We start from the raw sequence: 12,765 nt of genomic DNA, 5'->3' as shown, positions 1-12,765 counted from the left end.
GACAGAAGTATATGCTAGGGCACGGGCAAAAGCCCAGAGGGCAAACAGTGAGCTAAGAAGGGTCCTTCAGGCCCCTGGTTTTGCTTTAGCCCAAAGGCTTGGTGGTCTCTCTGGGGAGACCGGCTTGCAAGTCAGTATTTCTCAGCCAGGTGTGGCATGGCCGTTTCTCCAGGCTTTAAGCACTGCCCAGGAGATGCTTTCTTAAAGTTGTTTCATTTCCACCAAGAATAACTGAACCATATTTTTTTTTGACTTGTGGTGAGGAGGAAACCAGCTGATTTTCAAGTGAAGATGTTGACTTGATTTTGGTAAGAGCAGAAGTCAGCAGTATGGGCTGGGACACCCCAACCGGTTCAAGTGGCCATCCTGCTGGCTGGGAGGGCACGCGCTCCGCCCATTACTGCACACAAAACCCGCACCCAGCCCATGACACACTGCATCACTCGAGACAAGGCTGCTGAGATGAGGCAGAGATACACCTGAGCCACTGCAGGGGCTCTCTGGGCACTCTGTGCCCCAATGGGCTCCTCTCACTTGGGGAGAGGGACCACCACTGCTCCCAGGAGAGGAGCTGCAGGACCTGCCAGGCCACATCCCAAAAGAGTCAAGATCACTCAGCTGAGGCAACAGCCCATGCCTTCACTTTTATTACAACCGGGAGCTCCCCTTACATTTAAGCCACTTGTGTGCCAAAGGGAAAATTTCCAATATTCTTGAGATAATGGGACCAGCCCCACAAGTTTCCCAGGCGGACGTCCAAGTTCCGTGCCACCCACTTTATGAGCAGGTAGGTGCCACACAGTCCTGCTGCCCCCATGACAAAAAGCCCTCGATTAATTATCTGCAAGTGCAAAGAGAAACCCCAGTGTCATCAGAGGTTTGTTCCTACGCTGCAGCACCAAGCAAAGTCTTCACACCTGCGCCCACCTGGCAATATCCCACCACCAAAGCTCCCCCCCTGCAGTTGAGCAGTGCCAGCGTGCAGGATGTGGAGCTCACGAGGCTCATGGCATGGGGAGGATGGGCACCACCGCTGACCAACCTTTTTCTGCCATTTCCAGCGCTGAAGTGCCTCATGGTAGCGAATTCTGGTGAAGGTCACCTAGGAGGGTTGCAGGAGCACATCACCACCTCAAAGTCAGCCAGGAGGAGCTAGCTCAGGCAGCAGGGACCGAGGTGCTGGCCTTACCATGGTGTACAGCGGGACAATGGTGGAAGGCATGAGGATGTGGAGGAAGTTGTCCACGTGCTTCCGGAAAATGAACCACGTTGAGTTCACGTGCTTGCGCATCTGCAACAGGGCAACCATCACCCCTTTGCAGGGTGTCTTGGCAGAGCCCCCTGCATTTTGCTAGCTGTCCCACCGCCTGTCCTGGGGGTCACCGCAGGGAGCAGAGCCTCCCCAGCCCCAGCAGCACTTCCAAGGAGCTCTTTAGCCTAAGTCTGCTGGAATGAGAGCCCAACCAGAGTCTTGCCAGAGACCCTGCCCGCTGTGTGCATCCTAACAAGGTGCTGCTGTCTGCATGCCCCATGGGACCACAAGTCTGTGCGTGGCTCGCCTACCTCTATGTAGTTGTACATGGCTAAATCCGAGATTGCATGGTCATCTGGCACCCTCAGCCTGGAGAATTCAGGGAGGCAGGCACCTGGGAGAATAAAGTGGCAGCTCACGGGCAGCTCCCCAAGCAGGGTATCCAGCTGCCTTCAGCTGCAGAGGGATCCTCCTCTACTCTCGCTCCTCCTCCCTGGCCAGCTCACTCACCAAGGTCATTGTGGAACTGGTCCATTAATTCATCAAAGACCAGACAATCCTCAAAGCCCTGGGAGGAAAATTAGAGGGTAAATAGGCAGAAGGAACCATGCGTTCATGAGAAGCGCCCTCACGGATGCTTAGCTAGTGTAGCTGTTTGCATGCGCAGTGTCCCACTGACCACAGCTTCAGAGCAGGAGTCTTACTCCAGGCCACTCTGCCAGGGGTCTCGCAGAGAGATCCAGGGGCTTACCTTTCCCGGCAGCCTCGGCCTGGTGTGCTGGACCCCCCTCCCACGCAGTCCTCTGCCCCATGGGAAGGCAGCACCACTGGCCTCATCCCCTCTCCTCCCCACAGGACAGCCAGGTCCTACTGAGCAGCCAGGTGCCGGAGGGGAGTTCCAACACCTGCCAAAGCTGAGGACATCAGGCTGTGGGACAGGCCAGCCCATGAACTCTATGGAGCTACACTCTAAACCCAGGCATTTCTGGGTGAAAAGAGTGGGGACCCAACTGACATGGCCCAGGGCCAGCCATGAACTTACTGCATTCATGCCCTGTCCGTAGAAGGGCACAACAGCATGCGCGGCATCTCCCATCAGCACACATTGGGAAGCAAGGTGGTAGGAAGAGCACTTCACAGATATCATGGCCTGGGCTGGCAGCAAAAAGTAATCGTGCTTCAGCTCTCGCCTTCAGGCAAAACAACAAATACTTCACTTGTGGGACCACAAGAGACAAGAAGAGCAAGTCATGCCATGTCCAAGCTCAGGAAGACGGCCACGGGCACTGTCAGCGTTGGGATGCAAAACCCAAGCCTATTCACTAGGCTATTTGTGTTGGGAAAAACGTGGAAGCCAGAAAACCGATTTCATTAACTTGTTCCTATGGACCAAATATTTTGTCTGCAGGTTTCAAGCTCTGCGCACAACCTGACCATGAGTAAGAGTGTAATTAACATCTCAGTCCTCTTACCACAAGCAGTGGTGGATGTCAGTCACTGTAGGAAGGCTATACTGGAGGATACCTAAGTTTATATGAAGCCCTGTGATACACTCTCCTTAAGAGGAAAGGAAACTGCCTAACACATCGGAGACCCTTGCTCAGCCAAAAAAAGCCCATAACAGATAAACTATGTTGCAAAGCAGAAGCATTAATAGCATGGGCTGGAGCTCCCACCGGCTGGAACTTCCCTCTTTACAGGAAAATGAGGACACACTGAACAGAGCCATGGCCATCAGGACGTGTGCTGGAAAGGCTGGTCCCGGTCCCTGCTCCCACCGGGGCCCCCAGGAGGAGCAGGATGCTCTGGCTCTGGTGCTGCTGCTCTTCCTTGTGCTCTTTGCCCAGCAGCGAGAGGGTCCCCACTGCCTGGGGAGCAGCATGCCACTGGGAACTGCCTGTTCTTGCGTCTCACAGCTCTGATATTTGTTTTAGCCATACAATCAATAAGTCCCAGACTTTGTTTAGTCAGCACAGTGGGCTTTGGGGGTTGTTTTTGTTTTTGCCAAGCCCAGCTTTTCTCAGTCCGTTAGCTAAAATCCCAACATTTGTGCAACCCAGCTATCTGAACAGCGGGACCACCTTCAAGCTGCTGGTTTCAGTGTGCAACCATTACCTTCGCTCTAGTAGACTCACTTTGCTCACCCACCTCTAATGTCAAAAACCCACAGCTTATGAACAGCTAATCCCTCCCTTGAGTTCAAAACCTTTAACAGCAATACGAAACCGGCAGGAGTTGATCTGCTCTTCGCTCCTGCAATGGCAGGGCCTGGGCTGTGCCTCCAAGGGACAGAGCAGTGCTTCAGTGTGACTCCATCAGAAACTGCCGTGGGATGGGGCTGCATCCTGCTGCTGAGCCTGCTATTCCAGCGTGGACGCAATGCGGACCCCGGTCTGTTTGCTCCCCCTCCTTCAGACCTACAGGCCACGGGGATCCACCCCAACAGCATTCACAACCCCTTGGGCCGCCAGCTTCAGTGGAGTCTCTGTCACTGGGACCCCGAGGCTAGGTGGGGATGCATCCCCTGGCTTCATGGCACTGTGCTGATGAGCAAGAAGGGGAAATGGGAACACTTACTCTCCGATGAGGGGGATGGCGTCTGGGAAGTAGGTCTGGAAAAAACCCAGCACTTGCTCGCCTGTTGTGAGCTTCTCAAATTCCTCAAAGGGCATGAAGAGCGTGCAGGTGAAGGACTTGTCCTGCCAGCCGGGGAGGAAGGTCAGAAAGAAGCCCAGAGGCCATAGAGAGCACCTGACACCTGGAGCAGCAGCTCAGCGCCCAGCCTGTCACACGGCAATCGCAGCAACCCACCTGTGCAGCAGGGACGAGCGCCCAGCCACCCCATTTCCCATGGTGGGCTTGCACATGCTGGGGGCAGGCAGGGGGGAGGCAGAAACAGGCAGTGTGTGATCTGCCAGCAAGGGTCTGGCACGCTGCCCTGGTACTCCTGTACCTGGTTTATAACATCCAGCTGCAGAGAGCTGGTTTTCAGGGGGTTCACGTGGGCTCGGATGCGTGGGCAGAGAGAGGCGGCACAGGTACCTGCTCAGTGGTGTGGGGCAGGGCTGGCTCTGGGGGTCCTGTCCTGCACACCCCCCCCCAGCTGTGGGATGCCTGGCACAGGCTGGGGGTACCTCCTGGCACCCTGTTGGCCCTCCCAGTCCCTGCCACATGCCTGCCACTACAGCCAGTTCATCCCCACAAGCTCCATCCCATGCCCCAAAGGAGCATGGACATGGGTTATCACCATGTTGGGCAGTGCAATCATCATGAAGGTGTTTCTCGGCCAGATATGGAGGTAGTTTGGTTCCATGGCAAACTGAAAGAGAAGGAAAATTGCCTTGTGTCCCTGACCCGCCCTGCTTAGCTTCCCCAGCCCAGCCTCTGGTTCCCCTCCACACCAGCACACCAGTTCCCATCCTTTGTCCCATGAGAAGTCACAATGACCACAGGGCTCCTTTCTGGTACCTGATGCTTCAGGGAGACGCAGAGCAAGGGCAAGAGGAAAGGGTAGGAAAGATGAGCAAAAATCTGCTGGTTTGCAATTACTGATGTCCTCACAGACAAGTCCCTGAATCCCCAGGACCTCTGAGAGCTAGAGTTAATTCTGCTGCTCCGGGGCAGGCTCTCCAGGATTTTTACAGCCAGGTACCAAGACATTGGCCCCACCACCGGAAGAGGAAGAGATGCCTGCCTTCTCCTAGGAAAGTTTTAATCCCTTGGCTGAGCCCCAGGCAAGAAACTAGCTTCTCTAGAGCTGCTGTAGCAGAGCCACCATGAGAGGGGAGCAGGATGTCCCACCTGCAAGGGTGGTAGCAGCCCCTGGGAGAGGCACACTTACATCTCCATCCTTGGGAGGGATGGTCAGCTCCATATAGCCATGAGGAATGTACTCGTGACTGTAGTTAAAGCGCGTTTGCCTCATGAACTGCTTTCTGACTGTTGAGAAGGCTCCATCGCATCCCACGATAAGATCGTAGATTAATTCCAAGGGCCGCTGGTCAGACCTGAAAGCAAGAGAGGGTCCCTTGGATCAATCCTGCTGTAAGTCCAGGTCAGCTGCGCACTGCTGCACACAGTGGTTCTGCCTTTTGCAAAATGCCGGGGCCACCTCCAGTGTTATTAATCTTCTAGGGTGAGGGAAGATTGGCTTTCACTGACTAGGAAGCTCAGTGTTAGGATAAGTAATTATCCTGTAGGTTATCAAAAGCATAACTCTGCCAGATCTGCCCAAGAATGCAATAGGCACTGTTGGGATAATGCTGCTATTTCATAGAGCCTGCATCCCCAGGTGGACAGGGTGCATGACCAGAACTTAACACAACTATGAAACAAGGTCATTAGCTTCCCTCCCTGACGAGCAATCTGCCCCTGAAAACCAGCGCTGTGGAGACTGGCACATTTATTCCCTGCACAGGTCATCAAGCATGTATCTAGCCTGCTGCCAGGCTGCTGGGGGGTTAGCGAGTTGCTTAAAGGTTTGTTAGCCTCCCCATGAATCCTGCTTTGATGTGTCTCCTTTCCAAAGCTGACACCAAGTTTTGCCCGCTCAGGAATAACATGCTAGTTTCAAACTGAGATTGCTCAATTGTTTGAGGTTTTATGAATGATTAAGCAGAAACTAACTGAACGCAGCACTTGATCCCGGGCTTGCGCAGGGACTACCTTTGTATGGTTAACTTCCCCAACTCTGCGTTGCAACCCAGGAGCTTGTGTCCAAAGTACAGTTTAGTGTTGGAGTACTTCTCAGCAGCTGTGAAAAGACAACTAAATGTAGAAGCTTGTACTGTGACCCCAGAAATATTTCCAAGGGATCCCTAAATTATAGGGACTTTTGCCATTAAAGCAAATAAGATTGCTGTGTTGAGTGATGGGTGGCAGGCTGGGCTCACTAGGACTGCATTTGGTCAACTCTGCTGAATACTATTTAAAAAGTGCAAGGAATCCTGCAAAGATTTCTTCCTTTCCCGCAATGACATGAGTCTTTGATCTGTTTCCACCGTCACTACATTGTATTTCAGGATGGGATGAGGTGCCTGTAGTCAATGGGAAATTTGGGGAAATTTGGCCTGGCCTGATTACATACCTTGCTGCAGTGCTCCAATTTCTATTTGTCTCTGTACAAGCAGGGGTTGTGGAAAATGCCACGAACCGTGGCAAGGCTGAGGAAGTATCTATCTCCTGCTTTGGCTGGTGAAGTTCTGGGAGCAGACAGCCATGCCAGGAGCCAGGGACCAGAGGCAGATCCCACTTGAGGGCGAATGCGGGAGAGCTGCATTTGCAGAAAAGCCTTGGGGGGACTTGTTTGAATATCCCTTTGTATCAGAGAAGCAGCAGGAAAACAGCACAGATTTTCTTCTTAAAAACACACCTAGTTCACATCTGCACTTTCTGAGAGCCAGGTTATGCAGAACTCACAAGCAAAGACAGCCTGGGCCCAGAGTTCATGGGGCAAACCCTAAATCCTCAGTGAACAGGGTGTAAAAGTGTTTGCAAATAGACCTGGCAACCTACCTGTTAGCAGCTCTCTGTTTAAGTTTGCTCTGTCCACAGAGAGAATGTACTGCAAGGCAAACAAACACGGGGTTCAGGAGGCATTGCTGAAGGATGCTCTGCATGGCAGAAGAGAAACACCACCCTCTCCAAACAACCCTGTCAAAACCAGGGGTCACGCAATCCCCTTGCTGCTCACAGCGTCCTTTCTAAGAGCATGAGCCCCAGGCTGTCCATCACACACAGCTACAAATGCCTTCAAAGACCCCTCATGCTCTGCGAAACATCTTCACGGTGGCAGCATGACACCGGTACCTGGTTCTTCTTCCCATAGGGGATGGAGTACTTCTTCCCTGAAGGCGTATGTATCCTCCTTGCCCTCATGGGAATGCCTTTGGACACAATCTGAAATGAAAGGGAACACAACCCAGCCTTCTGGCCAAAACTGATTTGCTGAGGGGAAGGCACAAGTTACCAAGCGCCATCCCCGCCACGCACCGTGCTTCAGGCAGAATGGAATGGTCTCTGCTCATACGTTTTCATGTGGTTATCCAAGTTACTGGTGAAAATTTTACAGGGCTCTCAATGCCAAGTCACTACATTTTACTTAGAAGCTCATTCTCATAAAAATCAGGGGGAAATTATTTTTGGATAGAAGCGACATGAAAAGTCCCAGGGTGCTGGACAAGGCAGGGGATGACAGCCAAATTACATCCTGGTGCTGGGATATGAGCTGTTGAAGCCTGGGCTCTTCTGCAGGGAGCCAGGGGCCAGGAGATCCCACCACTGCCAACAGCTGGATGTTAAAACGGTAGCGAGCACCCTGCAGAGGAGTGCTGGGTTCTGAGCCAACCGTGCTGTGCAGAAGTCGGTGTGCACAGATTTCAGGGGTCAGCCCAAAGCTCAAGGTTTTGTGGGAAAATACAAATACAGGCATGTCAGTGGGGAAACCGGCCACTTTTATTGCATCCTGCTGGTACTCAGCTCTTTTGGGAGTCCACCTACTCCTGCCCAATTTGCCCTCACCATCCAGGAGGGAGGAGAACACAGCGTGGAGGCAAACACTGGAAGGTGATGTCTGAGTGTTGGTCTCCCAGGGAAGCACCCTCTGCCGCGAGCAGGGCCCAGCTGCCCGGGGTTGGGTGCTGCCCCCAGGCTGGGGAGATCCCCGTTGGCAGCTGTGCTATGAAACAGTGGAGAGCCTGGCTGCGGGCATGCAATGGGAGAGGTCTACCTCCACCCTCACGAAAGCAGAGCTACCCCTGCAGTGGCCCCTGTGTGCTTGGGGAGCAGAAGAGAGCCCGTCCATCACTGGCTGAAGTCAACAGCTTTTTAACCACAGAGAGCCCACCACCCACAGAAGCTGCCAGGGTACCTGCTCTTCCATCCCCACGGCTCGGAGGGCTTGGCGTCCTCTGTGGGACAGGGCCAAGTTAATGCTTCTGCCACGGTTAAAGCTGGCCACCCGGATATCTGTGTGGAAAGAGCAGTTGGTTATGGAGACACCAATATCACAGTCCGGTGTGGGTGGCATCTCCCAAAATCCCTGCAGCAATAGCAGGCAGGGCAGTGGGGAGGTCCCGACCCCCTGCTCTGCGTGCAGAGAGGACAGGTATCAAAAGGCATGTTCAGATGTCAGGAAGGCGGCTGAGCAGCTTTGAGGGCTGCTTCCTCCATGCTACCTCTGGAAGAAGCAGCTGCAGCCAAGTGCTGCAGAGGGAACGCCAGATCCTGACAGCTCCCCACAGTGCTGGGGGGCACATTATCACTAAGAGCCGTTTCCCCTCTAAGTGGAGAGAGCTGAGCAATGAAAGCCTGACGCTTCTGCTGGGACCCACAGGCTGATGCTTTTTGGGACACTGGCAGATCACCTTCCCAATTGCTGTTCAGATAGAAGGGTCTCGGCACTGGCATGTTCCTCCTCTGAATGGCCTCACTCAGGCTTCCTGGGTTGTCTGGCCAGCGCCTGTGGCAGAACCTCATCCCAATAGCTTTCAGGCTTGCATCTCAGCATGAGCAATGGGCCAAAAACTGGAGCAGAGCAGTAAAATCCATCCAACTCAGAAGACAGGTAAAAGCAACCAGAGGCTTTTTGAACATGTGAAAGTTGTAGCATATACAACATCCAGCAAAGAGTTTAACAGTTAAACCACAGTGAGAAGCCGTCTGCTCTTGCTCTGAGCCTGCAGGCTGCTGGCATTGCTTGGGGCTGGCTGCTGTGAGCCCCCCCGTTTCTGCGGCAGGGACCCAGAGCTGTGTGCAGGACTCAGGACAGGCCCAGCCAGGAGCTGTGCAGCAGAACTGCCCATCCCAACATCTGCCCAAGTGGGAACAGATACCACAGAGACCACATGTCAGATGGGGCTTCCTCTTCCCTTCACTGCACATTGAGTGTCAGCTTCCATGGTGTCATTCTCATCTGCTGCTTGGCTTGCCATCTCTGCCCAGGTTTTATTTGTCTGTCAGCTGATAGACATTGGAGGCAAATGATTTCTCTCCCTTTCAGGTGGCACCTGGGCTTCAAATCATCATTTCTCTGTTGTGGTGTCCTGCGGAGCTGGAGACTTCCTGAAAGCATTCCATCTCTCCTTCTGCTCCTCTCACCACCAGCCCTCCTCACCACTGATGTCAGTGGTTACAAGTCAAGTGGATGTTTTTAACCCTAACAGAGATGCTGCAGCATTAACAACAGCTGTAGCTTCCAAACTTCTGACCCAGCTTGGTTCAACAGCACTGTGCTATAATTCTTCACGCAGAGACCATTTTTCAAAGGTGAGGATTTCAATCAATATTTAAGCCAAGAATGTAAAAAAGGGTTTTAGTAGCTGAAGGGTGCGTTCACACAAGACAACGTATTTCAGATAAATGCTCCTCCCCACCACAGGAGCTAAAGGGAAGAGTGAAAAGAATATCCCCAAAGTACCACACTTTCAGATTTCATTTTTCTTCTGCAGTTTCAGTGAGCTCACACAGTTCCTCTTTTGCTTCTTCAAGAACTGTTATCAATAAAGGGACAGAAACATTAATAAAGCAGTAATGATCAGGCTGAACTTACCTTCTCTGGCTTCATAAACGTCAACATGGAAACCTCGTCTAGCAAAGAAACAGGCATTTAATGCACCCACCTACAAGAGAAGGATCAGGAACGGTGGATGAAAAGTTTCACTAGTAGCTATATCACAGATCACTACTGAGATGCATCAAGGGAAAGCAGCAGTCAGGGAACGCAGCTCAGCATATATATAGGAAGACCCTTTGATCAAGAACCTTAGAGGACTTCTTCCTGAAGAGAAGTCCTCTTTCACGCCAGATGTGCCTGCAGAGCCCCCAGGACAAGTGTCACCCATCAAAACTCATCATACAAAGTCATACCAAGTTCAGGGCTTGTTTACATGCAGTGATTAATTGCAGCTGGGCTAACCCCTTCAGGCAGAGACAACAGGAGCTGGTACAGGCAAGCTCCCTGCTCCTCTCCAGACTATACTTTCCTCAATAGAATTCAGGATGCTGCAGCATTCCCTTGGGAACACAGTGGGGGAAGCTAGACCTGTGCAAAAGCAAGATGTTACCTTAATAAGGACAGAACACATATGTCCTGCTTCTTATTTAAATGGATGGCTGTCTTTTTCTTGTTTAATTTCCATCATTAATTGCTGTCAGAACTACAGACTCTTATGTCATCACTTTTTTCCAGCAGCACAGGGACCAAGAAGCTAATGGCCAAAAAATCAAAAGAGAGATTTAGGTGCTGCAATGCTCCATGCTGTCCTTTAGAGTCAGACACTCTGCAAGTAGCAATGGAGGAAAACCATTCTCAGACAAAAGTGGTCAGAGGAAGGCATTTCCTCTTAGCCTGGTGTTTACCAAGTCGCAGTCCTCACAAATCATTTCATATTAGTGACTTGGTTAAAGCCAGAAACAGCTGAGGGGCAGGAGGATCTGACAGCCCAAATGAGGACTGTTATTTAGTGTACCTGGGCACCACTGCTTGACCTCCCAAATCCCTTCCTCTGAGAAAAGGACTCTCGGCCGCGGGATTTATTTGCGCACACTGTTAGAGGCAAGTGCCAACCACAGACATGCATTGCGTCTCTGGGGTATGTCAGCAGCAAAGCTTTCCCTTGAGGGAAAGAGCCGTTCTCCTCCTACGAAGTCCTAGCTGCTCAAACGAGCCTCACTGCCTCCCACAGTGGGAACTTAACCAACTCCTCCATAACACCCCATCATCTGAAGGAGGAATGATTTTAAGAAAAACATTCACCCCACATCCAAGCAATGCTTTTACAGCTCCAGCTCTCTGGCAAACTCAGTCACACAGCAGCCAAATTGCATTTCCTACCAGGCCACCGCCGACAATGGCGACCCTTTTCCCCTGTGGGTCACCGGGCTCCATCGCTGTGGCAGCTCCCAGGTCCCAGGTTCTAACTGCTGTGTCTCCACTCCCTGTCCTGCCGCACTGCCCTCACCAGTGGGGAGGAGAAGGGAAAGGATGGGAGTGGCTGAGTCACGCCTGCGTTCTTCTCCCCCAGTTCATATTAAAGTTTAACTCCCAACGCAGAGACTGTCGGTGAATCAGCCTGGCCGTGTGGCCAGCCACACTGAGCTTCAGGTAAAGAGATGTGAATATGGTGTTATTCAGTCAGGCCTTATTAAAAGGCCTTTTTTAAAAATTGTAAAGCAGTTCTGCAGTCTTCAAGGACCTCCTAAGGAAATGTGCACAGAGCAGGAGGAGAACTTGCATCTGCCAGGCTTTTGCTGGTGCTTCACTGGGCTGCAACTGCAGAGGCACCGGTGGGATGATGCGGAATAACTCCTGGAGCTTCACGGGCACTCTCCTGAGGGTGGGATGTGAACCACACTGCTTGCCCAGGGGTCTGATCCCATCCGCAAGGACATCTTTCGCCCAAGGAAGTTGTGTGTGGCTCAAGCGTTTTGGGGTGTGATGTTGAGCAGAGGGTCCATGCCTAATCTGCAGAAGCTTTCCAGGACTTGGATGAGGCTATGAGGAGATGTCTCTGCATGCACCATTTCACATGCCCATCCTTGGGTGGAAGTGCTCTGCTGAGCCAACACTGCATACAGTAAGCTTTTAGAAGGGAGGAGCCAATTACAGCCTACACACAATAATTAAACAGCAGACAGTGAAAACACATACATTAACATACACTAACTACCACTTACTGCTAACTCTGCAATGCACAGCCCAAAACAGCAGATATGTCTCAAAGGAGCAAGACCAAATCCCTGCACAAGCACAGAGCCATTCTCCATTGCATGCCCTAGTTCCCGGTGCAGCAAGGGCCAGCTGCTCCTGAGGAGACGGGGAGCAAGTGCCGCACCACAGTCCCAGCCTGCAGTACCACGCAAGGAGAGGACATGAAGGACAGGGTCAACAGGACTCACAAGCAGCCCCAGGCCCAAGTTTAAATGGGACTGCTGGCCTTGGGGAGGGCAGGGGTCCCAGGTGGGTCTGGTTGGGGTTGTTAAAGGCTACTAGTGCACGTGGGCCCTGCCACTGCATCCGAACGAGTCACCACTGAAGACCCTCCATTGGGTTTCTCTGATCTATGCAGGAGTGAATTGATCCACACTGTCTGATTGATTCACACACACAGAGCAAAGAAAACAGAGCAGAGAGGGCAAAGAGCAAGGTAAGTTTTACATAGTAAATAAATTATTCATTAATTCTTTTCAGAGCACAGAGAGCACACCATTAGCTTCCAGCAGTGACAGTTATTATTTGGAAATATCACTCACAGCACCCTTTGCATGCTTGTCCAGTAGGCTTTACAGTTTACTCCACCACCCTGGCTCACCAATTTGATAGGAGCACTTTAAGGTATACCAATTAATTCATGGACTCTTGTGGATAACACAGCATACAGTCGTGTAACTAAAGTTGGTCTCATAATATTGTTTTCTGCACAAAAAGCCTCAGCCACAGTCATGTACTTTGCTCTAGAGGCAGAAGGCACAGACACGTGGGGAAGCACCCAACCCATTGGTGAGCAGCGCTATGT

The 12,765-nt window shown here is 52.0% G+C and overlaps 1 protein-coding gene across 2 annotated transcripts; it reads right to left on the bottom strand.

Moving 5' to 3' along the window:
* Positions 1 to 673: 673 nt before the first annotated feature.
* KMO (kynurenine 3-monooxygenase (kynurenine 3-hydroxylase)) lies at positions 674 to 11,179 on the bottom strand. Of its 2 annotated transcripts, XM_010566975.1 has the most exons (15): positions 11,085 to 11,179; positions 9,801 to 9,870; positions 8,121 to 8,218; positions 7,061 to 7,150; positions 6,767 to 6,815; positions 5,918 to 6,005; positions 5,094 to 5,259; positions 4,500 to 4,571; positions 3,830 to 3,951; positions 2,295 to 2,442; positions 1,763 to 1,820; positions 1,564 to 1,646; positions 1,190 to 1,291; positions 1,043 to 1,102; positions 674 to 841 (listed from the first exon to the last, which is right to left on the bottom strand). In XM_010566975.1, the coding sequence occupies exons 1-15, from the start codon at positions 11,136 to 11,138 to the stop codon at positions 674 to 676; spliced, it is 1,428 nt and encodes a 475-aa protein (XP_010565277.1). In that variant the 5' UTR covers positions 11,139 to 11,179. The 2 variants fall into 2 exon arrangements, with proteins under 2 accessions (XP_010565277.1, XP_010565276.1); XM_010566974.1 differs by having other exon boundaries at positions 770 to 1,102.
* Positions 11,180 to 12,765: the final 1,586 nt, after the last annotated feature.

The sequence above is a fragment of the Haliaeetus leucocephalus genome, unplaced genomic scaffold (genome assembly GCF_000737465.1).
Source record: "Haliaeetus leucocephalus isolate CR32 unplaced genomic scaffold, Haliaeetus_leucocephalus-4.0 Scaffold223, whole genome shotgun sequence".
Lineage (NCBI taxonomy): Eukaryota > Metazoa > Chordata > Aves > Accipitriformes > Accipitridae > Haliaeetus > Haliaeetus leucocephalus.
This window is presented reverse-complemented; position numbering and strand designations above follow the sequence as displayed.